We start from the raw sequence: 27,988 nt of genomic DNA, 5'->3' as shown, positions 1-27,988 counted from the left end.
TGTTTAGTTGGAGTGGTAATTTGAAGAAGCACACGAGAAAACGCATTCATATGTGAAATGTTTTTGCAGTGTTTAGAATGAGTAGTGATGTTTAGAGCACATGATTGTATGCAATAGATAAAAACTATTTTGTTATGTATATCTGTATTATGTGTTTCATTATTGATTCATGATTGTAGATAGCAATGATCATTTTTGTAAACACGTTGCTTTCGGAATTATGGTGAATTTATTTTAATACATTTTGGATTAGATGATTGTGATACATCATGGCTGTTAGCATATCAACACTATCCCAGAGGGAACAATACTTTAGGGATTCACATGTATATTTGGAGGAAACGTAATGCAGTACAATAAACAAGACTGGTAATTTTTGTTGTGTCAGGAAATTTATTCACATTTATTGAAAATGAAAATATTGAATCAGGATATAGGACCGATCATTCTCTTGTAAACGTGAATATTGGTTTCCAAAAGAAATAAATTGTACTGGACATTTTAATAATTCATTATTAAAAGAATACTCTTGGGCTTGTCATAGAACTTTCAGGACAATTTAAGATTTAATTCACAATGCTGTAAGTTATTTTTAAGGTTTCACTTTGTATTCATGAGAAGTAAATTGTTTGTTGACTTGTACAAAACTTGCTGGCTTTCACTTGTATAGATACTTAGTTTAAACCATAGAGTTGTAATAGAAAACTGGGGGCTTGTGCCAGATAAGAATATCTTTAAAATATTTCAGAGAAATACAATTGTGTTTTAAATTTAAGTTCACTTTTTTCTTAACTATTTTAGTCCCTGGAATTTAATGTCACATATTTGAGAAGTCTTGTGTGAAACCAACAAGGTTTCACAGTGTCATCTAAAGAGGTGAACTTTATTGTAAATCCTACCCAGAAAATATTACAATCCATTGAAAAGGGATGAGTAACTTGAGATTTCCAGACAAAATGATCATTCTGAAGTGAAAACTTATTTAACGAAGCAACATATGAGGAATATTTGGGTTCATTATTTTCTAGAAAATAATTATTTTCTGAATAAAAGTGTTTTGGTTTTTATTCTCAAGTCTGAATCAAATTCAAACAGGAAATGAAATGAGACAGAGAGAAAAAGAGTTAAGAAAGTTTAAGATTTAAAAGAAAATGATGCGAATGCAGAGAGGAGAGGGACAAATGTAACTCCGTAAAGAGGAAAGAGAAAGCGAAATGCAAGTGTAGAAGGAAGAGAGATAGAGAAGCAAATGCAAATAGAGAAAAAATAAAGGGAACTGCAATATAGATTAAAACAAACAGAACAGACAAGCGGAAATCGCTTCTCTCTTTACACTGGAGATATTGTTGTGGCTTGTCAACTTGTAACTGCCAATCATTATTGAATCAAAAAGTTGATCCTGTTGAAATTGAAATGCATTTTATATGTAGCTTGTGCAGTTATTAAAGCAAGGACAAAAAGAGCCCTTGAGAATGATGTTGATCAGGAATTATTCCTGTAACTTAGTAGTTGGGCAATCTTTTGATAAAGCCATTTCTCTTAGTACTCAACAGTCAAGAGGTATTGATCACACTGATCTTCTTTGTAATACTGATTTTCATTGAACAGAAACAAGATCAAGAGACGTTCTATTTTTTTCTTCTTAGAGCCACTCTAAAGTTCTTGCTTTTAAAATGAAGAGAGAGAGAAGTTCTATGTGAATAAAATTGTTGCGTGAAATATATATAATGTTTAAATTATCTTAATATACCAAGATTGCGGTCTACACCTTTTACAGCCAGTCATCAACATACATATGTATGTTTATATTGCTTCGATGGCATCTGGAGTACCGGTATATGTTCTGCATTTCAGGTTCCTGTCGAGATGATCAAAAATATAAAGAGGGATTTACTAGATGTCCCAAGAGTCAGGTGCAAGCAAAATTGCTGCAGCTTCATTTTTGGATGCCTGTGCTTTTGTGTCATTTTTTGGGTTCTTGCTTTTAGTTTTGACCTAAAATCGTTCGACACATGTTCCAACACAAAGACGGAAAAAGAAGACTGTTTTCTCGCCTTGGGTATTCTCATTGTAATTCAGATCTCATTCGGGATATGTTGTGGACTCGGATGGAAATGTTATTCCAAGGTACTAATATGCTAATTTACAATCTCTCTCTCTCTCTCTCCCACACACACACACACACACACACACACACACACACACACAAGGTGGCTTCACTTTGGGTTTGCAGGAATTTCAGAGATTCTACTTTTCAGCCAAGAAAATTCCGCAAAGATATGACATCTTTGATAGACATGGATATCTGGCAACAATTCCCACCAGTGATCTACACGTTATCCCTCCTTAAATTCTGAAGTTAATCAGTCTGGAGTTGTATAACTTCGAAATCATCCTGATTCCTGATTCAGTTCCTTGTCCTATTTAGCACGTTAGCCGCTACTGTAAATCTCTTTATGGCACAAAAAGCGAAATGCTTGTCCTGGCATTCAGGTTTCATACAGATTGACCAATTATGTTCCAATAAAATTTGCGTTCAGGGTATTCTCATTGCCGCACATTTTTCAAATGGTTATTCAATCTCTCGTCCCGCTCGAAAATTCGAATTGCCATATTGAGCAAACATGCTCTTTCCCATCAGTTTCTGTTACGCGACGATTCATTGGGCAATTACAAAATTTTGACCAATCAGAAAGCTTTATACAATGGTCCTCTGTTAAACAATAAATGGAACAAATACTTATTTGAAAGCTCGTTGTGGAATGGGACCGGATAGAGCATTATTTTAAAAAAAGTTTCGGAGACGATATTAAAAAATGGGTCCATATCGAGGAAATTCTTTTCAGGAGAAAAGAGAAATTATGTTTTAAAACGGAAAACAAGATGAAAACTTGTTTGAGGGCAGTTAAATCCAATTGAAGTTAAACAAAAATACAACAACAACAACAAATTTGAAAAAGAAATTTAACAAGGAAAGATGTGGAAAGAAGTTATAAATTGTGCCCAAAATAAACAATAAAATTACAGCTATCAGATACAGGAAATATAAATGCTGCTGAAAGTCGTTCAAATTGTACAAGAAACAATAAATGTTATTATATCTTATTGATATTTTTATTGAACTGTCAGTGATATTACAATCACAAAATATCACTATATTTTCAGTCATTTAACTTTACAGACACACAAAAGCCAAGTCCTAATTATGCCTTATTTAACTGATGTAAATGACTAAGTTCTTCACTACGCCTAGATGTTGGTTAGAAAATAAACTAAGTCCAGATTCCTCCTTTCATATAATAGATGCCAGTGACTAAGTTCCTAATTCCACCTAGATGGTGGGTGGAAAATCAACCAAGTCCAAAATTATGCCTAAAGATGTATTTATAGCAGGAATTTGACAAAAGTCCATCTTAGAGTTAGACGGACTCTAGATGGATTCATCTTTGACTTTGACTCAAATTTTCCATGTCTGCCTTTGAATTAACCAGATTTTTAACATTTTAGACAGATTCCACCTGGAGTCTGCTTAAGTTCCAGGTGGAATCCGCCTAATTATTTTTTACGGGTATCCATGCCTATAACACACTGTCCATTCTCTTTTATCAAATATATATTGCATTACTAATAATAGTAACACTATGGTGTTATTATAATTCAGGAGTCTCATACGCGCGGCCTGCCAATCAGTATTATGTGGCCCGCAAAATGATTGGCATCACCGGGTGTTAGGAGGAATGACAAAGGTGGTGCAGCCATTGGGCCATCAAAAATGCACTCATGCGGCCCTCATGGTGGTTTGAGTTTGAGACACCTGCTATAATTAATATGATAGAAAAAAAATCAAATGACAAATGTATAGATCAAGGGAAGCAACTCATATTTAGGTAAATGACCAGCCTTTATTGTAGTTTTCTCTTCTGACATTTTTCCACGAATGGTAAGTTTTGCAAGCTTTAAGAATAAAATCAAAATGAGTTCGCCAATTATGTTTCAATATTAATATTAAGTCTCTATTACAAATAAAGAAACAATTTAGGATAATAGTATTGAGATTATTTAAAGCAGTAAGTTCTTCCATCTGGTCACATTTTTATTCTAAATCTCTTTTTTGTCAGTATTTTAAATACCTTGATCACCTAATTGCCGTAATCGTTAAGAAAAGCGAGTTGAATGATTTTGATAGTGACCTCTTTACGGTTTTATTTAGAAGTCCTAATTATTATGCAATGTCATGCACACAGTAAGTGGATTCTCATCATGTAGTTACTTGCCAAGTACCATGTATGAATATCGTAATCAGTCTGCCAAGTAATTTAGATAGAACACAGACTGGTCACTCAGCGTCCTCATTTTCGTGTCTCTCACAACAACTCAGAAAACCCTTTTTAAAACTACCACAAATGCGATATAAATGAGAATTATTTTAAAATATTCAATTTGTAGCTTTTTTTAAAGTTGTAAGGATCCCAAAGAGTGACGACACAAGGTTAGCTCACTGTTAATAAAGTTGTCTGTGAGCAATATCCACTCTCACCTATATAAAAAATCAGGTAAATGCCTTACGCCGACTTTTATATTTATGGGTTATATCCAACGTCTGTTATATTCTCTGCCAATTTCTCCCTTAAATTTGTGATGCAGAATGCCCAGTGCCTTTCTGCTAAAGTTATAAAAGGCCTTTGATACTAATAATATTAATAATAATAAAAATAATCATCATCATTCATGCATACATACATACATACATACATACATACATGTACAAAATATTGCATACATACATACATGTACATACATACATACCTACATACGTACCTACATACCTACATATATACATACATACATACAGTACCGGATTTACCATTGTGCTTAGGTGTGCTTAAGCACAGGGCCTCGTTGACCAAGGGGCCCCATCTTCCTGTCACAAAAAAAGTTACAATGAATTTTTCAAATGTTTTTCAACTCATAACTTAACTAGCACAGGGCCTCATTTGTTCTAAATCCGCCACCGCATATATACATACAATTACATACAATTACATACATACATACATACATACATACATACATACATACATACATGCATACATACATACATACATACATACTTTTTCACACTTTTTCACTGCAAACAAGAATAATTCTGGAGACATAGGGCTGCAGTCTCCATAGTACTGGGGTAGATACAAGTACATGTACTATTATGTTTTCATTGGCGCAAAAAACAGCATATTTGGATGATCCATGGATTCAAGTAAGTCCAAATCCATCTGTCAGAGTTTGAAATGTTTATTACTCTATTTATTACAAAGTTGTGTATCATCCGTATTTGTTACCATAATTGCGGATTGCTTGGTAATTTGTGCTTATATCAGTGTAATAATATACCGGGACACCTCTGCCTCTCCACAACTTACCATCCCTTTTTGATCACATTAGCTTTCTGACACTATAAATCCCTTTTATTTTGAAAAGTCTGGTTTTAAAGTGTCAAATATCCAAAGATTTTAATGACTTATTAAATTAACCGTTCGATTTGAACCCCATTGAACATATTATCAATAACAACGACATCATTATATTAGTTTTTTGTATCCATAAATTTAACTGAAAGATCGTTTTCTCCAAATAACTGTTGTTTAAACATTTATTTTAAAACAATGAATTAAAAAGTATGTGGAAAAAGAGATAACATAACTCATTTAGAGGACCTAATAGAAACTGTAACAAAAAATAATGTCAAGTAGTCTCACAAGTTTTAAATGTTAAAAAGATGCTGAATAAATGACATATTTAATGTTGAATAAATGACATATTTAATGTTGATAATGTTGAATAAATGACATATTTAATGTTGAATAAATTACATATTTAATGTTGAATAAATTACATATTTAATCAGCACCAGGATATTGAAGCACAAAACTTTAGTCTAACCAAAAGAGAAGAGTTTAAAATCAAGATTAAAAACAAACACTTATAGTAACATATTATCCAGATAAAGTAGATCTGGTAGTAGAGTTAACACAATGAACACTTTTAAAAATCAGTTAAAAAAGAATTCTATCTGTGATACCCAAAAGTAACAAAAATTACAGGTTTACAGATTTTTGTGTGCTGTCATTCCATCTCTTTTTATAGAGAAAATTTATTCAAATAAGAGGTCTATTTTTAATGGATATAGCTGAAATTTGCATTGCAAGCGAAGAGATAACAGAACCAAATTTAGGAGTTCTGCAGAAAAGCTTGTAGCTTACTTTCTAGTAGATAATATGTTGATTATAATAGCAATGGCATTGCATTTTATGAGGGAATTTCATCATCTAGTAACTCCACTGTCAATGTTCAAGCCCCACATACTCTATAAAAAAGAAGCACTTAAGGTTATATTGATGTACTCGTACATATTTGTGCGGAGCAAAATACATTGTACAAGTTTTTTTGTGTGCACAGCACCATGGTAACGATTCCACAAGCATCCAAGAAAAGCACATCAGCAACTTAAAAATGTATCACTTGTGTTTCGATCTCAACACAGTTTTACATTATTTTAAAGTCTCTTATGTTCAGTCATTACTTTAAACCCAATGATAAGTAGTACACGCAGACAATACAGAGTAATAAAATCGAGTGTCCATCTATAGCAGATTGCTCCAAACCGAAATACACCAGTGTAACTTGATGGTGTTTCAATCAATGCCAAATATCATCAATTTTACGGTACATCATCGAATTTTGGGAACATTCTCAGAGGTGAGACTTTCCTCCATTGACTAAAAGATATTTGCTTACTTTTGTAGGCCCTATGGTGACCATGGACTATATCGCTCCCATTAGGGGCCTGGTGTCTTTAAGGTTTCACCCACCACCTTACACGCTAAGAACTGATATATGTATAAAACACAACAAATGCACATTGACTTTCTGTACATGAGATATTTCACGGCATGTTTCTTATGCTCATTATATGATATTTGTATTGACTATTTTAAAGGTACCAAGGAGTGTCGATAAAAAGATATTAGAATACAACACTGAGTTGATCAAGGATCGTATATTAATAACTTTGGTGCCTGACCGCATTTGGAAAAGCGCTACTGTATCCTTTTGCAAATATTGTTTTCCATAGAATAATAAGACAGATTCTTACTTTGAAGTACAGAAACACGTATAGTGATTTTATGATTTTAAATGGAAGTCATATGTTTTGTCTTTTTGATGTATATTACATCTAGATTCATTTATGTTTGGATTTGGAAAATAAATAAAATACATACATTCTGTTTCCAAATTATTTCTTATACGTCCGTTATTTTAAACATATGGCACAGATAAAAAATACTGATTCCAAAAATATGAGAAATCTGTTCAGAAAATATTTCTTTTACTTTCAATATTTGAAGGACATTGAGAATAAAAATCAATAAATCAATGCAGCACACAAAAACCCTTAACATTATTCAGATTGTATTTTTCAGGGTCTCAGTCGATATTTGCAAGGTTCACTATCTTTTTCTCGCACTCTCTCTCTCTCTCTCTCTCTCTCTCTCACACACACACACACATACACACACACATGCACAAACATGCGCACAAACAAGTACATCTTTGTAAGGCCTGCAATCGGAAACTTTCTACCGTTTAGCGCTCTTTTCGTGAATATCACCTAGTTTTTATTTATAGTGATTGTTTGGCAATCGAAGCAACCTCAGCTTTTTCTAACAGAAGCCGAACAAAGCCGAAAAGGTCAGTGGTTTATAATTTAATCATTATGTGACCAAATATAAATAAGCTGGAACACAAGATGGGATAGTGTCACCGTTTTAAACATAAGAAGCGAACAATACGTTCTGTCACACTGCCTTCAGCCCAAGTTCTCCCTTAGAATTATTGCAGTTCTCCAGCTGATCACCATTATTCACCATAGCCTTTCTTTAATCTAATGCACTCTTTTTCTTCTCAGATCTGCTTTAAAAAAGGCAGGCCTGCCTCTCATCATTTCATCTTGAATAGATGTATGTGCCGCATGCGAATATTCTTATTATGATTAGTCTTTAACAGAATTCGTCGAATGTATTACATCACTACTTTTGGAGCACTCCCAAAAAGGAACAGAATTACGAGCAACTTCATTGATTGAATTCAGGGGTGGCACCTCTTAATTATAAACTGAATATTTGAATGTCAGTTAAACCTAACATCTTGAATATTTCAAAGAACTGTTTGTCAGACAGTTTTTTTTTTATAAAAAATCATTTCCTTCTTTCCAGATTTTAGTTTGATTGGAAGAATAGTGTCTTATGACAAACAGCGGCATTGGGACATTAATGCTGAAAACACTTATAAATGAACTAATGTTTAAAAATAGTAAGCATTTGTCTTTGTTTTATTGACTTAAGTAAAGCATTTGGCACTGTTTATATAGCTAGACTTCAATGTAAGCTTTTCAGCAGTGAAAATAATAGCATGGTTTTGAAGTTAATTCCTAATATTTATATAATATATAATATAGCAAAGACTGGAATCTTGAACATAATTGTCTTTAATATGGTTGCTTAACACAGTTTTGTGTGGAGTCCCACTCTGTTTAATATTTATTTAAATGATTCACATGACTATCTCGGTCAAGTAAATAACTCACTCCTTACCACCTATATTTGATGCAATCTTTATTAGCCCACATTTTATTTGCAGATGATCTCTCCTTATTAATTTGTTTGGGGGCTGACATGTGTCTTAAATGTGTCTACAGATGAATATTACAAACCAGCATAGATTTTGCACTGAAATGAAACTAAATTTAATTGCTCTTAAAACTATTAAAAAAACCAATGTAGACCAAACAATTTAGTTTCTCCTACGATTCTTAGACACTTGAAAGTATTAACTCACATTTATTTCTTAAGAATAGATTTTCATCACAATGAAAACATTAAATTGCCAATATTTAACTTGTACAATAAGACATGCATATCCTGGGTCAAATATCAAAGTGTATTTGTATTTCAAATGATATGTCTACTGCATTGTTAATGCAATATGGTACATTGTGTCACTCTGTCTCTATGGTTGTGAAGTTTGGAAGACTGGTTTTGTAAATTTTGAAAAATACTCACCTTTTCAATCACTGGACAAAGATTGTAGCCAGGCCTTTGTCAAAATATCTAAATCAATTATTGACCAACATAAACATTGTAGTGATATCGGTGCACTTGTAGAACTAGATCTGCATCATTTGTCAGGGCATAGTGTTTGTATGTCAGTCTTGAAGGTTTATCGGAGGCTTTATAGGATAAATAGCTGAAGACTGGTATACCCAGCATTTAACAAGCTGGTATGCCCAGCATTTAACAAGACTGGTATGCCCAGCATTTAACAAGACTGGTATAACCAGCATTTAACAAAGACTTGAACTTCTACAATACCAAAATCAATCCACAAATGCATCTGCAGGCATGTTATCACTTAGAATATCAGACAGATATAATCTTAAACTTCAACACATAATAGACTTATTTAAAAACAAACCTAATGTTAGAATGTTTATACAAGGGAAACAAGCTTTTAAATCCTGTGACTTGGAGATCTAAAAAAAATTTGCCTCTTTGTAAATATTAGACGTGGTATTACTTTCTATCTTTCCAAAATTTAAATTCCGAAAAATATAAAAGAGCTCTAACCTGCCTTCGTCTATGTACACATCCTCTTACGCTATATTATAGCAGATAAAAGAGTAAGTATTGAAGAAGTTGTCTTGTTTCTATCTGAGGCTGAAACCTACTTCCTATTAATAAGTTAGGCGTATGGAAATGTAAGAGAGAGACTGATCATGGAAACCACTCCCCCCCCCCCCCCATATCATCTGTTATCTTTGCCATTTTCTCTGAACAACTGAAAACAATGATTGATCCTTATGCAGTAGTCATCATGGAAACCTTTTAAAGGTATAGGCTCCTATATGCTTCCCTGAAGACCTGCTATGGATGTCATTTCAAAGAACTGTTTGTCAGACAGTTTTTTTTTAAAATAAAAAAATCATTTCCTTCTTTCCAGACTTTAGTTTGATTGGAAGAATAGTGTCTTATGACAAACAGCGGCATTGGGACATTAATGCTGAAAACACTTATAAATGAACTAATGTTTAAAAATAGTAAGCATTTGTCTTTGTTTTATTGACTTAAGTAAAGCATTTGGCGCTGTTTATATAGCTAAACTTCAATGTAAGCGTTTAAGCAGTGATAATAATAGCATGGTTTTGAAGTTAATTCGTAATATTTATGTAATATATAATATAGCAAAGACTGGAATCTTGAACATAATTGTCTTTAATATGGTTGCTTAACACAGTTTTGTTTGGAGTCCCACTCTGTTTAATATTTATTTAAATGATTCACATGACTATCTCAATCAAGTAAATAACTCACTCCTCACCACCTATATTTGATGCAATCTTTATTAGCCCACATTTTATTTGCAGATGATCTCTCCTTATTAATTTGTTTGGGGGCTGACAGGTGTCTTAAATGTGTCTACAGATGAATATTACAAATCAGCATAGAATTTGCACTGAAATGAAACTAAATTTAATTGCTCTTAAAACTATTAAAAAAACCAATGTAGACCAAACAATTTAGTTTCTACTACGATTCTTAGACACTTGAAAGTATTAACTCACATTTATTTCTTAAGAATAGATTTTCATCACAATGAAAACATTAAATTGCCAATATTTAACTTGTACAATAAGACATGCATGTCCTGAGTCAAATATCAAAGTGTATTTGTATTTCAAATGATATGTCTACTGCATTGTTAATGCAATATGGTACATTGCGTCACTCTGTCTCTATGGTTGTGAAGTTTGGAAGACTGGTTTTGTAAATTTTGAAAAATACTCACCTTTTCAATCACTGGACAAAGATTGTAGCCAGGCTTTTGTCAAAATATCCAAATCAATAATTGACCAACATAAACATTGTAGTAATATCGGTGCACTTGTAGAACTAGACCTGCACCATTTGTCAGGGCATCGTGTTTGTATGTCCGTCTTGAAGGTTTATCAGAGGCTTTATAGGATAAATAGTTGAAGACTGGTATCCCAGCATTTAACAAGACTGGTATGCCCAGCATTTAACAAGACTGGTATGCCCAGCATTTAGCAAGACTGGTATACCCAGCATTTAACAAGACTGGTATAACCAGCATTTAACAAAGACTTGAACTTCTACAAGACCAACATCAATCCACAAATGCATCTGCAGGCATGTTATCACTTAGAATATCAGACAGATATAATCTTAAACTTCAACACATAATAGACTTATTTAAAAACAAACCTAATGTTAGAATGTTTATACAAGGGAAACAAGCTTTTAAATCTGAGACTTGGAGATCTAAAAAAAATGTGCCTCTTTGTAACTATTAGACGTGGTATTGCTTTCTATCTTTCCAAAATTTAAATTCCGAAAAATATAAAAGAACTCTAACCTGCCTTCGTCTATGTACACATCCTCTTACGCTATATTATAGCAGATAAAAGAGTAAGTATTGAAGAAGTTGTCTTGTTTCTATCTGAGGCTGAAACCTACTTCCTATTAATAAGTTAGGCGTAAGGAAATGTAAGAGAGAGACTGATCATGGAAACCACTCCCCCCCCCCATTTCATCTGTTATCTTTGCCATTTTCTCTGAACAACTGAAAACAATGATTGATTCTTATGCAGTAGTCATCATGGAAACCTTTTAATTGTATATGCTCCTATATGCTTCCCTGTAGACCTGATATGGTTGTCATTTGTAAATAATAATAATAATAATAATAATAAATAACATCCTGCCAAAAATATCTGTTTAGTCATGAGACTTCTAGACTCTAATCTGTAAATATGTAATGCATTCAGCTAATCTTTATATTATAAGCTTTTTAAATGTTGCACACAGTCTTGTAAAAGAAGTTCTGTACAACATTTTAGTATGCGTTTGCGGTAGGGTTTAAGGTTAAATTATATCTACTGAACGTCATGTGATGCAGATAAGTGGAGATTATAGTTATATGGATTATCGAACGTATTTCTAGACAGCAGGTAAGTCAATGACAATCATTTTAGCAGTTTTAGATACTTTGTGCTTTTTTACCCGAAAACGTAATGATGAAATAAAATGGATTCATTTATCGAGCAAAACTCAAACAACCATTACGTTTAATAACTTCGAAAGAAATATCAATGGTATGGGAAGAAATTAATCTTTTCTTGCATTTTACGTCACTTCGTTGTAACTCTTTAGAATTTAAATGCCAGTCATACATGTTCTTAAATTTTTTTTTTATTGCAAAAAGTAGTGTTTGTTTTCTAAAAGGTGAAACTCGTAACAGTAGTATCTATTATGTTGTATGCCAAATGCATGGCTGTTCAACCATATTGAAAACAAATCCTTCATGTGACTGTTTATTTTAATGAGCTAACGTAAAGCAAAGAACTTTCAGTTTGATTACTTGAAATTAATCTAATATTTGCTCATTTGCTTTAGAGTAACTAGTATTTCATTTTGAAATAAACTGGAATCACCATCATTCTTCGTGCTTCATTGATATTTAAATTGTTAACAATCATTATGTATTAGCACTCTGTAGTTATCTCCTAAGTAATATAAATTATTTTCCTAATTGAATCTTTCTTTCTTTTCTTTCTCTATACTTTTAGATCAAAGGAAGCATTCATCATCATATCATACACGTATTTCTTTTTAAGAAAAACAAATTTACCGCTTGACGTATGCAGCAGGCATTCGATTTGGAAGACGGAACAACATTCATCTGTCAGCTAGCACCCTTCCCTCTCGTGACCTGTTCCCATTCTGTTTTTTAATTTTCTATGGGTAACTTTATTATACATTTCGAGTTTTGAGAGACAGAAAATTTAACATTGTTTCATTTAAAAGTAATACGATCTTTGTGTTTCTTATTAGAAATACGTACTTTTTCATCTGAGAGAAGACAGAAAAATAGAGAGGGAAGCGTTTGTTAATATCTCTGGAATAGAAGTACAGCACGATGCAGATGATGTTCCTCTTTTGACCGGATCTGGGAATGAGGACCTTGCCCAAACCACTGAGGTATATACATACACACACACACACACACACATATATATATATATATATATATATATATATATATATATATATATATATATATATATATATATATATATATATATATATATATATATATATATATTCGTAAAAATTCGAAGAATAAGTGAAATACCGATAATTTAAAAATTCAGGAATATAATGACACTAATTAGGAAAAATAAAAATTTATACGGTGAATTATTGACTCGGGAGAAAAATAGCAAACTAATCAGATAATATTTGTCCAAATTATAACAACAGCTTTAAAGTAAAATTAGGAAATATCCTTTTCATGAAACGCTGAAGACTGTCCAAATCTGGAACGCAAACTTGTTTTCCATCTTCAGACAGGCGAAACAAATCAACCTTACCTGTCAATCCAGACAAATATAATAAAGTTAGATAATACTCAAACTGGATACTTTGGGATCTGTTAGTTGACTGACTCTCAAATTTCTGCTAGCACAGCTTAATGTTTTCTTTTCATAACATTGTCAACGTATCAGTCTAGTGTGAGTTCTACCAACTGTAACACGTGATACAGCACATCATACATATGCACAAGATTGTTTACTTACCATTTGTACTGATTTACTGCGTCCGTGTGCTTCTGTGGTAGATTTGTTTAGTTTAAAAAATAGTCACTGAACTACAGCTGACATTCAGACAGCAGAGTTAAATTAAAGTTATAAGGATCCAATATCGAGCCTGAACGTTTTTTTGAAATAATGGGTAATGAATGTTCCAAACCCCAGACTGTTAAAGGACTGAAATTCCTTCAATAAAACAATGTTTATATTTTTTTCACTTACAACTAGGATAAGCTCTTGAAAGATTCTTTTTCCTAAAACATAACTTACATTATTAACCAATCCTGGTCAGCCAAACCCATATATGCTCTATTTTATGTTCACCCATTTCCAGGCTGGTTCCCATTTCTCCATATCATTACTACCATGTGTCCTATATCCACCCTTGATTTTTTGACAGCCCTAGAAATAATAGTAATTCAGTACGTAAGTAAGTAATGTACATAGTTCTGCTTGTCAAAGATTACATTAGTGAATATTACATTATATTCCAAGTTCATCTTCACCTAAAGACCAATGGTGCATTTCAGGCAACATTTAAATATTTGAGCTTTATTTAAGAAAATCAGGAAAAAAATATTAAATTAAAGCTGTCTAATAAGAATCATCTTTTTTAATATCACCATTTATCGCTCTTCAATTTAATGCTAAAATATTTTACCATCCTTGTCATATTATGTACATAATGAGTAAAAGGTCAAGGTGACCAGCTATATGTACATGTATTATTACCAAAAAAGAGATTTAAATGACAGAAATGACCTAAAATGCCCCCCCCCCCCACCAGAATACGTATAATTCAAAACTAAACTAAGGTCGACATATGTTCATTAAAATGCAAAATATGAACTTTCAAAACATTCACTGAAAGAAATTAGTGGGATGAAAATTCATGAGGTCATCACACCATTAAGCATGGTGGAAGAGACCTAAGTGATCATATCTGGAGCATTAAGTTTCAAAACACAACTTGGAAATATCATATTGCTTACTATAATTACTCTATAAATGGTAATAAATCAAAGTGCAAAACTCTCCACCTAAAATAGTCAAATCTACACACTGTTCCCCTTCCCCATTCTTGGCAACAGTTGATATATCTAAATATGTGTTTAATATCCCACTGAAAGTCATATGTGGTTTACAGAATGTATTAAATTTGCTTGTTATCCACAAATAGAACCATATGTTTGCATTTATAGTAAAGTTATCTGCACTTACATATGTGGAGTCACTGTGTATTGCTGTGGCTGTCTATAGGAGTCATGGTACTAATTCAGTTCCCATAGTAAACCTATGCAAACACCATGATATCAAAAATTCAATAACTTAAATTTTTTGAGTGTTCATGATCAAACCTATATTTATCAGTATAGATGTAACCTGGATGTCAGCTTCTGCGTAGAGGAAAGGTTATGAGCCATGGCATTTTCTGGACCTGCATTATTAACAAATCCTGGTCAGCCAAACCCATATACTGTATAGTCTATTTTATGTTCACCCATTTCCAGGCTGGTTCCCATTTTCCATATCATTAATACCATTAACATATAAAATGTGATGAGAAAATGACTAATTCTTGAGTATCAGAAAGAAATAAAATAGGGATATTTCCAAAACATTTAGTTGTTGTGCTTGTTGTGGGGTTTAACACCATTTCTAACAGACACCCAAATGATCAGAGAAACACGCTAAGCAACAGCACCAAAGCAGGAATAGAATGACAATATGAATGTGATGAATCAATACTTTACTCGTCTTCAAGACCCACTAAAAAAAATTCGGGATTACACAACAAACCAGATCAGATTTTGAATTGTGACGCAGGATTTTATGGAAAAGAAAAAAGTAGGCAGAAAGTATTTTGTATCAAAGGACCACACAGTTACCAACAATCTGTCACAGCATCAGGTCACATTATTGCACGTTTATGTATATCTGCCAGTGGAAAAGTTCTTTCCTTTTTGATTTTTGAAAGGTATTTACTTCATATGGCATATAAGGAAGGTCTTGCAGGTTCCTGGTTATTTCGATACTCTGCCAATGGGTATTTGGATAAAACACTCTTCACACATTGGTTGAAGGAAATTTCTTTACATCGTTGTGGATCAGGAAGGCTAGCGCTGCTTATCATGTACAATCTTGACAGTCACACATTCCTGGGTCTCATACAGCTTGCACGAGAGAACCAAATTGAAATACTGGGGTTGCTACTACACACAATCTACATTCTACAACCATTGGATACCCATATCATGGTTTCACTGAAAGTAAAATTCAAATCAGTTGCAGTTAACCTGGATTACATTAACAAGAATCAAATATTAAATAAGGCAAATATTCCAACGGTGTTGTCTCATGCCCTTTCACTTCTCAGATCAAGGAAACTGTTAGAAAAACTGGGATTCACCTATTTAACCTGATGCCATTGACAAGAAACAGCTTGTCTATAGCCATTTGAAAACGTTGAATTGTCAACCCATTCCACCATTTGTCCTCTCCACATCAGCAAAACCATCACCTGAGGAAGAAATACAGGCATCAAAATCAGTCTGCCCAACCTGTGGTAGTTATCTTGGAGTAAATCCTTTGGTAGCAGAAGGCCTTATACCGCAACACTTATCGAACATTTTTCAGGCAGTGCCAGTTAAACCGCAAGTTAGAAGAGAAAGACTGGTGTTAAATTGAAGACATCTAACATGTTAAGATTTTACGATATTTAAAGGAAGTTAAACGAACAGAGGAGAAGAAAAGGAAAGAACTAAAAGAAGGACATATGAAGTAGAGATTAGAGAAACAAAGCACAGAAAATGGTACAAAAATGACGAAAGATGAAAACGTTTGGAAGGAGAGAGAAAACAATCTAGTTTATATATATATATATATATATATATATATATATATATATATATATATATATATATATATATATATATATATATATATATATATATATATAGTAAGTGCAAATCTTCTGCCCACCAGTGGAAGAGTCCATTGATTTTGAAGATGAGGTTAAGAAAATATTCTGGGTTTATTGTGGCAAGTGTCCACAGTGGCACAACCAATTATGTCAGTGGCACCACCAATTATGTGCTGGAATATTGCTCATGAAGAGGGTATCATTGGCAAAGATGACAGAGAATCCATCTGCAGCCTCTGCCTAAATAATGAAGAATAGTTTTATTAGTGACAATAAAATAATCAGTAATAACTTTTGTATGCTACAATAATGAAAATTTATAATAATTTGTTTACAGATGTGTGGCTTTTATATCTTTTGCCCACATTAAATTGAAAATATTATTATAATTCTATTTGTCTCGTGTTATTAATTTTGCATTTACTTTCATAATTTCCTTGTCCAATTTGTTTTCATAATTATTTCCAATGACCTTACCAAACAGTTTCATAAACCAGTGTCCATTTAGCAAATGATTCTACATCATTACCTCGCTGTTCACCGTTAAATGTTAACATATGCATTCGCGGTTTTTAATATAGGCCTGTTATGTAGCTAATTGTTCGTTAAATTAAACATTTTCCTAAGGCTTCATTTATATCCAGTGTATCACAATATTTATTCAATATTTGAATGATCATAACATTACTCCTGATGTGATCATAACATTACTTCTGATGTGATCATAAAATATTCATGATGTGATCATTCGGATTTAATAGGACAGAAATCTTTACACTTCAAGAGGCACAATAATCATTAAATATGTGAAAACAGCATATCTATCTGTTGCATTTAAAAGCTGTTGACTGAATAATTCGCAAGGCATCAAAAATTGTCTCCTAGTATATTAGCCGTTGTAACTATCACATCCCCAATAGAGAACAATCAGTGTTGCATGAGAAATCGGCATACTTGGTATAATGAAAAAGGCCAGAAAATTACATTTAAATTGAAAATTTCCGATTTGTGCAACTTTTATATGATATGTATTCACTTTTCATCAAACGTTTATTTTAAACTAATATTATTCTGTATCTGTATAGAAATATATAACTCCACATTGGAGAGACGGAAGTAAGTTAGAGATGGAAACATTTGTGGAGACCTCTGACTTGCAAGCAGAACATAATTCAGATGATGTTCCTCTTTTGAACATATCTGGGAATGACGAGCCAGCTCAAATCAACAAGGTACACACACACACACATATATATATATATCTAAGTTTGATAAGTTTAATTTTACTGAGCTATGACACAGCTTTATGAGTAGGATACGGGAGAGGCTTAGAGACAGAAAGTTTTGATTTTCTTCTGTTCTGACATTGTTATGCTTTCCACGATCATCAGTGGTTTCAAGACTTGTGTACTTTATTAATGCATTTTTACATCCAAAGTAATGATGCCAACAGATTTAAAAATAAATAATTGTAACTACATTTTACAAAAAGAAAGGTTAGTATCTTGCATTTGAAAAAAATAATTAAAAAACAAAAAACAGTCCAAATTCCACCAACTTTCATACTCAATGATCCATTGTGGTCAAACCTGCGTAGCAGAGAGCTACACACTGGTGCCATAAAGAGAATATTGCTGATTAGCCAAAAGAACTGAAACATGTCTATATCATTGTTACAGCCAGTTGTAGACCAATCGGCTGTTGAAACTTGCCTATATCATTGTTACAACCAGATTTCGACCAATCGGCTGTTGAAACATGTCTATATCATTTTTACAGCCAGATTTTGACCAATCGGCTGTTGAAACATGTCTATATCATTGTTACAGCCAGATTTTGACCAATCGGCTGTTGAAACATGTCTATATCATTTTTACAGCCAGATTTTGACCAATCGGCTGTTGAAACATGTCTATATCATTGTTACAGCCAGATTTTGACCAATCTGATGTTGTTTCAATAGTATCTGTTTGATAAATAGGTTACAACAGCATGTGTTGTGTGAAAATTGGTGCAATCGGCCGAGGCATTTAAAATACTCATTTCGAGTGTACTTTGGAAGCATTTTTTACATACAAATATAAATATCTGATGGTATCTTTCCTTTTGCTTGACAATGTATTCATATGACTTCAGTCTTGAAAATACAGCGAACTTGGGCAACTGTAACATTGTATGACCAGATGAAAAATCAAGTTTTGATATTCAATCTCTCATAACTTTTCACAGGTCCGACTCATACAGATGTCTAATAGATTAGAGTGAGAGGGAATCATTCTTGACACCCATTTGGCACCTAAATACTGAAAGGTTTCACTGTAAACACAGACAGCATCAAGAAATCGACGGTTGAGTGTGAAACTGCTGCAAAAATGTTCATAATAGTTCTCATTTTAAAATGAGAAAACTGCAACAATTGCTTCCTATACAACATGTTCTATTCTGACAATAAGAAGACAAATAAGCATATTTATATTTATAACCGACCCACGCCAAATGTTAAGTCATGTTGTAGTTGGATGCTTGTTAAGGACAGACAATGCAATGAGATTTATTCTCAAGGTGCACATACCCTTCCCAGAGATGAGTACTTGGTAAAGTTTTACTCGATCCAGCTAATTATTACCCTGTCGGGACATGTTGACAAGTGTTTTCTCTGAACCATGGTTAGGCATATATAGCATGAGTAGCTTATGTTTCGGCATGCTCTTGCAGTTGAATGTAAAGCCTGGCAATCAAACTACTCTGACATGCAGAGGAATAGAACGTTAAGTTAAACAGGTTCATTATCAAGCTTGAACAGCTTTTAGAGACTGTAAGCTGACGATATACATGGTTTGTTGCTTTAGGTAAATACTCTGCCTTTTCGTCTAAAAAAATAAAAGTAAATGGTCTGATGTACTTTTATTAAAATATTGAGACTCATAATTATCAAAAATAATTATCAAAAATAATCTTGCATTACAAGTCGCTAAGATGTGACGCTCGCTCTTCAGCATTTAAAATTGAAAGTGTTCCGTATCACTGAGATACAGAAGTTTGTCTATATTAATTAATCTTCATATGATAATTACTCTTTTAGTACATTATGTTTCCTATGATTGTAACTCCTGCTCTTTATAATTCAAAGTTCCATGTGTTCATTGGTTTAGTTACCGCTGTCCAATTAAGACATCCAGTAACACTGGTCAACAGTGAAATCATTACTGACTTGAAAAGGCCCTAATCTGTAGTATTTTGGTGTGCCGAACACGAATATAACCGTGAAAAATTTGTATTGGCTCTCGTTTTGAAGATATTCATATACCTCATTTTCTATGTTTCACTGTGTAAATTTCTCCAGTAGGACTGCAGCAACATCCGGAATAATGATGTAACATTGCATAATACCATCATGCTCACATCATCCACAGTTGATTGCATCATTTTCTGATGCAATGCAATACTAATGCCATGCGGCTGCTGAAGTAAGTTGACGTCAGCAGTGTACTATACATGTGTAGGCCTATTATACTAATGCCAGGCGGCTGCTGAAGCTGACGTAAGCAGTGTACTATATAAAGCCCAATCAGATAGGTTCAGCATTTAAAATATTTTAGACGTTGTGCGAGACAGTTCAAGCTACTGTTACATAAAACTTATTATTTTATCCATTTACGTACAATAAAGAACGGGGCCCCGAGTGGCTGAGTGGTCTAAAGCGCTCTTCGTTACGGATCACTGTCATCTCACCTCTGTCTGCGGCGGTTCGAGTCTAAGATTCAGCCAATGTGGGCATGTGAGAAAGCTTGCCAGTAGCTTCTCGTGGGTCGGTGGTTCTTTCCGGGGTTTTCCGGGTTCTTCCTCCACCATTAATACTGGCCGCCATGTATAGCCTATCGTGCTGAAAAATGGCGTTAAACCCCACAACAACAACAACAACAACAATAAAGAACAGTAATGCCTCGAAAGTGTGTTAATACCGCGGACAATTTTTGCTATATTTGTGGGGAAGTGACATTTGCCAACCAGAAGAAAAGTATCAATTCTCAAGTGAAGAAGGCATATCATCTTTACTTCGGATGCAAGGTTGGTGACCAAGACAAGCCTTGGGCTCCGCATATATGCTGTGCTACATGTACAACACAGCTTTCACAGTGGTTGAATTGCAAAAGGTCATCAATGCTGTTTGCAGTCCCAATGGTGTGGAGAGAGCCAAGCAACCACCTAAATGACTGTTACTTCTGCTTGGTTCCTCCTCTTTCCGGCGGAATAACGAAGCGAAAGAAGTCGAGAATAGTCTACCCAAACATTCCGTCTGCATTGAGACCAGTTCCACATGGTGAGGGACTTCCTATTCCAGAACCTCCAGCAGAATATTCTCTTGATTCATCTGACGAAGACAAAGGTGAGTCGACCTGTTCTTCTCCTGGTCCATCAGCATGCAGTGATCCAGATTTTCACTGTGGTGCATCATCAACCCCACACAGAATAACACAGGAAGAACTAAATGACCTGATTCGTGATTTGGACTTATCAAAGAACAAGGCAGAATTGCTAGGATCAAGACTCCAACAATGGAATCTTCTAGAAGAAGATGTCACAATTACTGCATATCGAAAGCGCCACCAGCAATTGGAGCCTTTCTTCAGAAAGGAAAGTAATCTGATATTCTGTTCCGATATTGAGGGCCTCATGAATGCTTTAAAAATCACTCATGACCCACAAGAATGGAGACTATTTGTGGACTCTTCGAAACTGAGTCTCAAGGCTGTGCTTTTGCACAATGGAAACATTCTTCCATCTATTCCAGTAGCGTATGCTGTCCACATGAAAGAGACATACGATAACTTAAGGCAGCTACTGAATTCCATTGAGTATAACAAGTACAGCTGGCACCTCTGTGGTGATTTGAAGGTAGTTGCCCTTTTAATGGGACTGCAGCAAGGATATACAAAATACATGTGTTTCTTATGCGAGTGGGATAGCCGAGCAAGGGAAATGCACTACAGCTGGCACCTCTGTGGTGATTTGAAGGTAGTTGCCCTTTTAATGGGACTGCAGCAAGGATATACAAAATACATGTGTTTCTTATGCGAGTGGGATAGCCGAGCAAGGGAAATGCACTACATGAGGAAGGAATGGACTCACAGGCAGAATGTAGCCATTGGAGAGAAGAATATCCAACACCCAGCTCTGGTTGAGGCTCAGAAAATCTTGCTACCACCCCTTCACATCAAACTAGGTTTGATGAAGAACTTCGTGAAAGCCATTGACCGGACTTTGCCAGCATTCCGATACCTGCATGAAAAATTCCCTCGACTCAGCGAAGCAAAGATTAAAGAGGGAGTTTTTGTGGGTCCTCAGATTCGAGAGCTTTTCAAAGATGACCGGTTCAACAACTTGCTGGAAGGTGACGCGAAACAAGCATGGAATGCTTTTCGCCTAGTTTCTACAAACTTCCTCGGAAATGTTAGGGCAGAAAACTATAAGGAACTAGTAGAAGACATGTTGATGAAGTATAAGAAACTTGGCTGCAATATGTCTCTAAAGATTCACTTCCTTCATTCCCATTTGGATTTCTTTCCTAGCAACTGTGGTATTGTTAGTGATGAACACGGCGAACGTTTTCATCAAGATATCGCAACAATGGAACAAAGATACCAGGGAAAATGGTCCACTACAATGCTGGCTGACTACTGCTGGACACTCCTCAGAGATGCTCCCGAACAGCTGTACAAGAGACAGGCGAAGAAATCTAAGATGTAGTCAATGACTTGATTTTTTATAGGTAGGCTATTACAGTTGACCTTTTACTATTGGAATGCATTTCGTTATGTAAACATTAATTTCTTGCAGATTACAAAAAAACTAGAGCCAATTTTGCAATTTGACTGTCATATTCGTGTTCAGCACATAAAAATTGATAAGAATTGACTAATTTTATTTCAGTAACATGACTTTTGTAAAAATTTGTTGTCCAGTGTAATCATGGCGCTGTTGATCACTCATGTCAAGGTAGATAAAGCAAATTAATTGTGATTTGATTACTTTAAATTAAGATAGCGTGTAATCGATTTCTCTAGAGTAATTTTGGATACAATTTGAATCATCTTCTGTCTGTTCTTGTTTTCTTTCATATTTAATTTGTAATTAACATTGCATACTTTCAGATTGTATTACTGTAAATGATTTTCCTGCTTAAAATTTCTTCTTTGTCTCTGTATTTTTTATCAAAGGAATGATTCATAATATAGTGATAGACATAGTTTAGGTTTTCTTTATTACTTTACCTTGCGCTATATACATGCAACATTCCATTTGTGCCTGAATCTTACACGCAGCACATGACCCTTTTGCACTAGCACCCTGCCATTCTTGACGCGTATGTGTGTGTGGTAGAGGCTGTTTGAAAATGTCTTGTCATTCAGTCCACTAATGATCAAAGCAGTGCTGATTATGGGTCCTTTATGGTTGTTTTTTGGCACAGACATTTCAACACTCCAAGAGGCACAATAATAATTGCATAAGCGAAAACATCATACTTATCTGTTGCATTTAAATGCCTTTAAACTGAAGATTTGGCAAAGCGTAACAAATTCTAATAAGTTAGCTACGATAAGTATCATATCCCACGAGAAAAAGTCTATGTTTCACGAGGGGTTATCATTTATTGTTTTAATGCAAAGAGCAATAAAACATAAGTTTACAATTAAACGTTCCCATTTTTGTAACGTTTCTTTTATTTTATAATCACTTTTATTCAAATTTTCAGTTCAAAGTGATATGGTTTTATGCTTGTTTAGACTCTTCATTTGAGACGCGACATGAAACCCGAGACGGAAACTTTCGTGGATACATCTGAGATGGAAGAACAGCATATTTCAGATGATGTTCCTCTTCTGGCTGTATCTGAGAATGAGCAGCTAGACCAACCCACTGAGGTAAACATACATACATACATATATATATATATATATATATATATATATATATATATATATATATATATATATATATATATATATATATATATATATATATATATATATTTGTGTGTGTGTGTGTGTGTGTGTGTGTGTGTGACAGGCCATGACATTTGAGTCTACTCGTGGTAGTTACATCCAGCTAGCATTTTCCATCACAGTATGATGCCTTAAGCATGCGTTGCATGTGAGCTGATATGTTAAGATTTGATGGGTTATAGTAACGCAGCAGTGGGGCTTTAGAAAAGGTATATAATTCAGTTTTTTGATATTTCTTCATAGTATTTCATTCATTTAATCTGCGATCGTTATAAACATGCCTAGTTGAACATTCTTTCTTATTTACTGCCCTCTGGCCACTCACACCTATCTGCATATTGATGAACTGGTTACTGGTAGTGATGCTTTATGTACCGGGCTGAAATATACCAATCAAAGAATAAAATGGCACTGCAAACGATTTCCTGTAACGTACAAATTTTATTTCCATACAAAACTGTAAAACTGTGTTCTTATCCGCTAGAGTAAATACTTACATAATGATATAGATAAACAAACACTATAATCACATCACTTGAGTTCATTAAAAATCACATTTTCTATATTTCTGAAAAAGTTATCATGCACGAGAAATGTATCAATGACCAATCTGTACCTCTCATTTAATCTGAAACTAACTTGGAAAGCACGCATCTTAGACATTTCTTTATCTATGATTAATATATTATCAATAGAAGCTTTAAATATTATACATTTTAGAGGAATCCTGAAGTTTAGGAATATATCTGTCAAACGAGGTAGACTTCTTGTGTAAGTCATTTAGAAATCGGCCATTTGAATCACATGATCCTTTGACTTGTTATCTCTTTGAAATCGCCTCACAAACTTAATTAACATACTAATTACTTTATTGCTTCATTTTCTATTTTTCTTTAGAATTGATAAAAATACACTTTGAACATTTTCGAGAAATACTTTGAAGTATCTTTTATCTATTATGGGATGCAAGTAATTGTTGAGAAGAGATATGATTTCCATTTAAGATGAGATCATATAGATGTTGGATCACAGTGTTTTCATCGTCTGCAATCTTGTTTTGTTTCCATTTCATTGCATATGTGTTAAACATCGTGTTCAATATTGATCATACTGAAAAATATATTCATTTTCAGTTGTGGCGAAAGTGAGAGCATTTTTTAAATTTATTTAGTTTCTTCTGTAGTGAACTAATTATTGTGTGATCGCAACAATTATTGTTAATAAACGAAAATGTATGATGTACAAAATGATTTATATCTTCAAATTCTTCAGTTCAGCTAATAATACCACACACATCTTGGTGAAGCAAACGCTCAACATGAACGAAAGTAAATGTTTAAAAATTATAACCTATTGCCGCTGGCATTCCTCGCATGATAAAAGTCTTCGTTTCCTAATGTATTTTACGCAAAATGGATTAATTGGTTAGAAAAAGTAAAAATTAAAACTACTGTAAAGAATAAGTGAGGAAAATTAGTTAGATTATAAAAAAATCATCAGATGAATTAATTTAACATTGGTTGTCTGGGTAATATGAAAACACTAGCTCTAACTATTTTTACCATGATGACGTAACACATGCTTCTTATTTCAAACAGGTACACAGACAGTACATATTTACAAGAAAAGAGCACACATCAGAAACAACACAATACCATCGGTAACATGATATTAATAGACAAGACAACGGTATATAACATGCAAAATATAACGTTATATCATACATTACAAATCGCAATGGCATACATTTAAAACTTTGAGACATATGCAAGGTTTATTGTCAAAAGCGTGCGCAAAGGCCAAATGTATGAAGATATCAGGAAAAGGGGGTACCAGAAGTTACAATTAAAATTAAAACAAAACAGATAAATAATTAAAATAAACATTGAGGAAACAGGATTAAAAGATGAGAAACAGTGAAACTGGTAACTTTTAACGTCAGTGGCTGCTGATTGGTAAATAAATTGGTATATAGCACGTTTGCACTGAGGCCATGACCATGTCCCAATCAGTCAGCTACATTCTTTGAAATCAGGGATGGTTCTCGGTTCATTGAGCAGTAAAGGGTAGCATCAAATTTAAAAGAGAATCTATCGTATCTTGTATCCTTTGGCATTGTTGCTAGATTTTTTAATCTAATATTAAAGTTGCAGGTTTTGAATATGACCAGAGTATTTAAGTAATTGGATTGTTTTCTTGTGAAGGAACTTGTATCTTTAGTTGTCACACATCATAATGTAAAACTATATAGAGTAGTTTATTGTTGCTGTTGTTGTTGTAGGGTTTAACGCCATTTTTCAGCACATGATAGGCTATGTATCGCGGCCAGTATTAATGGTGGAGGAAGAACCCGGGAAAACCCCGGGAAGAACCACCGACCCACGAGAAGCTACTAGTAGTTTATTGTTAAACATGTGCATGGGTCATATATATTAATTGAGATATCAGGAAATGATGGAACTAGTAGTTATAATTAAATATAAATCAAAAGGATTAATAATTTTAAAAAGCGTTAGGATTTAAAACAGCTAAATTCAATTAAACTGGTAACCTATGACTTTTTGATGCTACTTTGAAACTGCCTTTGTAGGATATTTTGGACAATTACAACAAGTAGTAAGAAGTGAAATATATCAGTTCTAGCTGGATTTCCGAATGCTATGAATGCAGTATATATTCCAATCAGCTATTCGCTAACATTAGTAATAGGTCATTTATAAATATTGTGTATATCAATGGGATATAATACTTACTAGTCTCACTTCTTGGTCAATCTGAATCCAGTAAGGGATGTGTCCATCCACAGTACGTTTGCTCTGTAGATTTATATGCATACATACTCTGAAATGCGTGTGTGAAACATTTTGTCGATAACACGCAGTTTCTTAAATTACACATTACATTTTGAACACAGCGCCAAGTAAGCTCCAGCATCGATCTTTAGAAATCGATTAAAAGGGGATGCAATTTCAAATGCAAGCATATTTCTTCACTGTCTTATCTGACGTAGATCCATTTCTTCATATCGCATCAGGAGAATGTTTAGCCATTTTGGCACTGTGCGTGAATGTTTTTGTAGGAACTAGACATTCTTCAATACATGCTAATTTTTTGCAGTTCATCAGATACTTTAGGCAGAGTCCCTTTAAAATGTGTGCAAAAAACCCGAATAACCAAAAGCAGAAACTTAAACCGCAGTGAACAAGATGGCTTCTGAAGTTATGCTACGGATATCTTGGTTATGATTTAGTGTACCAGTCCTATGTTATCTTTGTACAGTGGACACGTAAGCGAGATTGATCAGCCAGTTGTCTGTATAGTAAGCTCTGCAAATTTGAACATGGCTCTGTGCTTTCGATTTACTGAAACTGTTATTGACTTGAGTTATATTGATACTATTGTTTAAGGCCTCAATTTGGCATTTTTGTACAGTAGCTTAATTCTGACTATAAATCCAATGAGGGTACCTGAAAGTATGTGGAAAACATTGAGCGTGCAAAGGTCCTCGCAATATCTGATGAAACCGTTTGCAATGACGCACACAAACACCATCAAAAATGTTTCCTGACAAAATGTTTTACATTTTATCTCTCTCATAATGAATCATTTTGCAGAATTGTCTTTTTTCTTATACTTCCTCCATGTGATTTTTCATAACTTATGTTTGGACGTATCTAGACTGTCTGTCTTACTAGGTTTATATTTCCTTTTAGAATTATATCCACTATTATTTGGTCATCCCACATTAAACATACATCCTTCTTTAAAATAATATCACCAGTCTGCTTTGGTGTGAAAACTGAATTTGGATTTTGAAAGTGTGATGTCGCTTGGGTCCTGTATTGTAGTAATAACGCATTCATATATATGAATCAATGTTTATGCAGTTCCGATAACTAACCAACCTTGCCTCCTTCCCAGTGTAAAATACAGGTTAGGATCTAAAGGATGCAAAAGCAAAACTCTAACATAGAAATATAAGTTAAGTTTTAACCTACATTAATTTAAAAAAGAAGTTCAAGATTACAGCATGCTGTAAAATAAATTAAGCCTTGCATCCTAAAGGAGGTAACCAAAGAGCACTTGAAAACACACAAGAGAAAGACAACGAAACAAACGTTAAAAGATATCATCATGCCAGGAGAGTTGGCGTGATTTGGCAGCTCGCTCTATAGAATCACAGCTACATATGTTTAAAATTTTCCTCCATTTCTTGACATTTTAATTCTTAACACATCTAAACTATTTGAATATCAAAATTGCATTTAATTGTGTTTTTTAAGCACATTTGTTGAGTATTGTAAAAGTCTCTGGAGTGTTACCACTTTATGGTCA

General features: G+C 33.9%; 1 protein-coding gene across 2 annotated transcripts in view; it reads left to right on the top strand.

The window, feature by feature from the left end:
- Positions 1-27,988, top strand: part of LOC149785198 (uncharacterized) — a 96,802-nt gene that overhangs the window by 54,431 nt on the left and 14,383 nt on the right. For both annotated transcript variants that reach the window (XM_089979000.1, XM_089979002.1), the window contains exons 5-10: positions 1,855-2,127; positions 6,998-7,102; positions 7,468-7,503; positions 12,969-13,115; positions 17,735-17,881; positions 23,435-23,572. In XM_089979000.1, coding sequence (XP_089835126.1) covers positions 1,855-2,127; positions 6,998-7,102; positions 7,468-7,503; positions 12,969-13,115; positions 17,735-17,881; positions 23,435-23,572 — 846 coding nt within the window. The remainder of the gene's footprint in view (positions 1-1,854; positions 2,128-6,997; positions 7,103-7,467; positions 7,504-12,968; positions 13,116-17,734; positions 17,882-23,434; positions 23,573-27,988) is intronic.

This window comes from Sinohyriopsis cumingii, chromosome 13, assembly GCF_028554795.1.
Source record: "Sinohyriopsis cumingii isolate HCF-2022 chromosome 13, ASM2855479v2, whole genome shotgun sequence".
NCBI classification, from domain to species: Eukaryota; Metazoa; Mollusca; class Bivalvia; order Unionida; family Unionidae; genus Sinohyriopsis; species Sinohyriopsis cumingii.
Note: the sequence above shows the minus strand (reverse complement) of the source record. Positions and strands in the feature narration are given on the sequence as shown.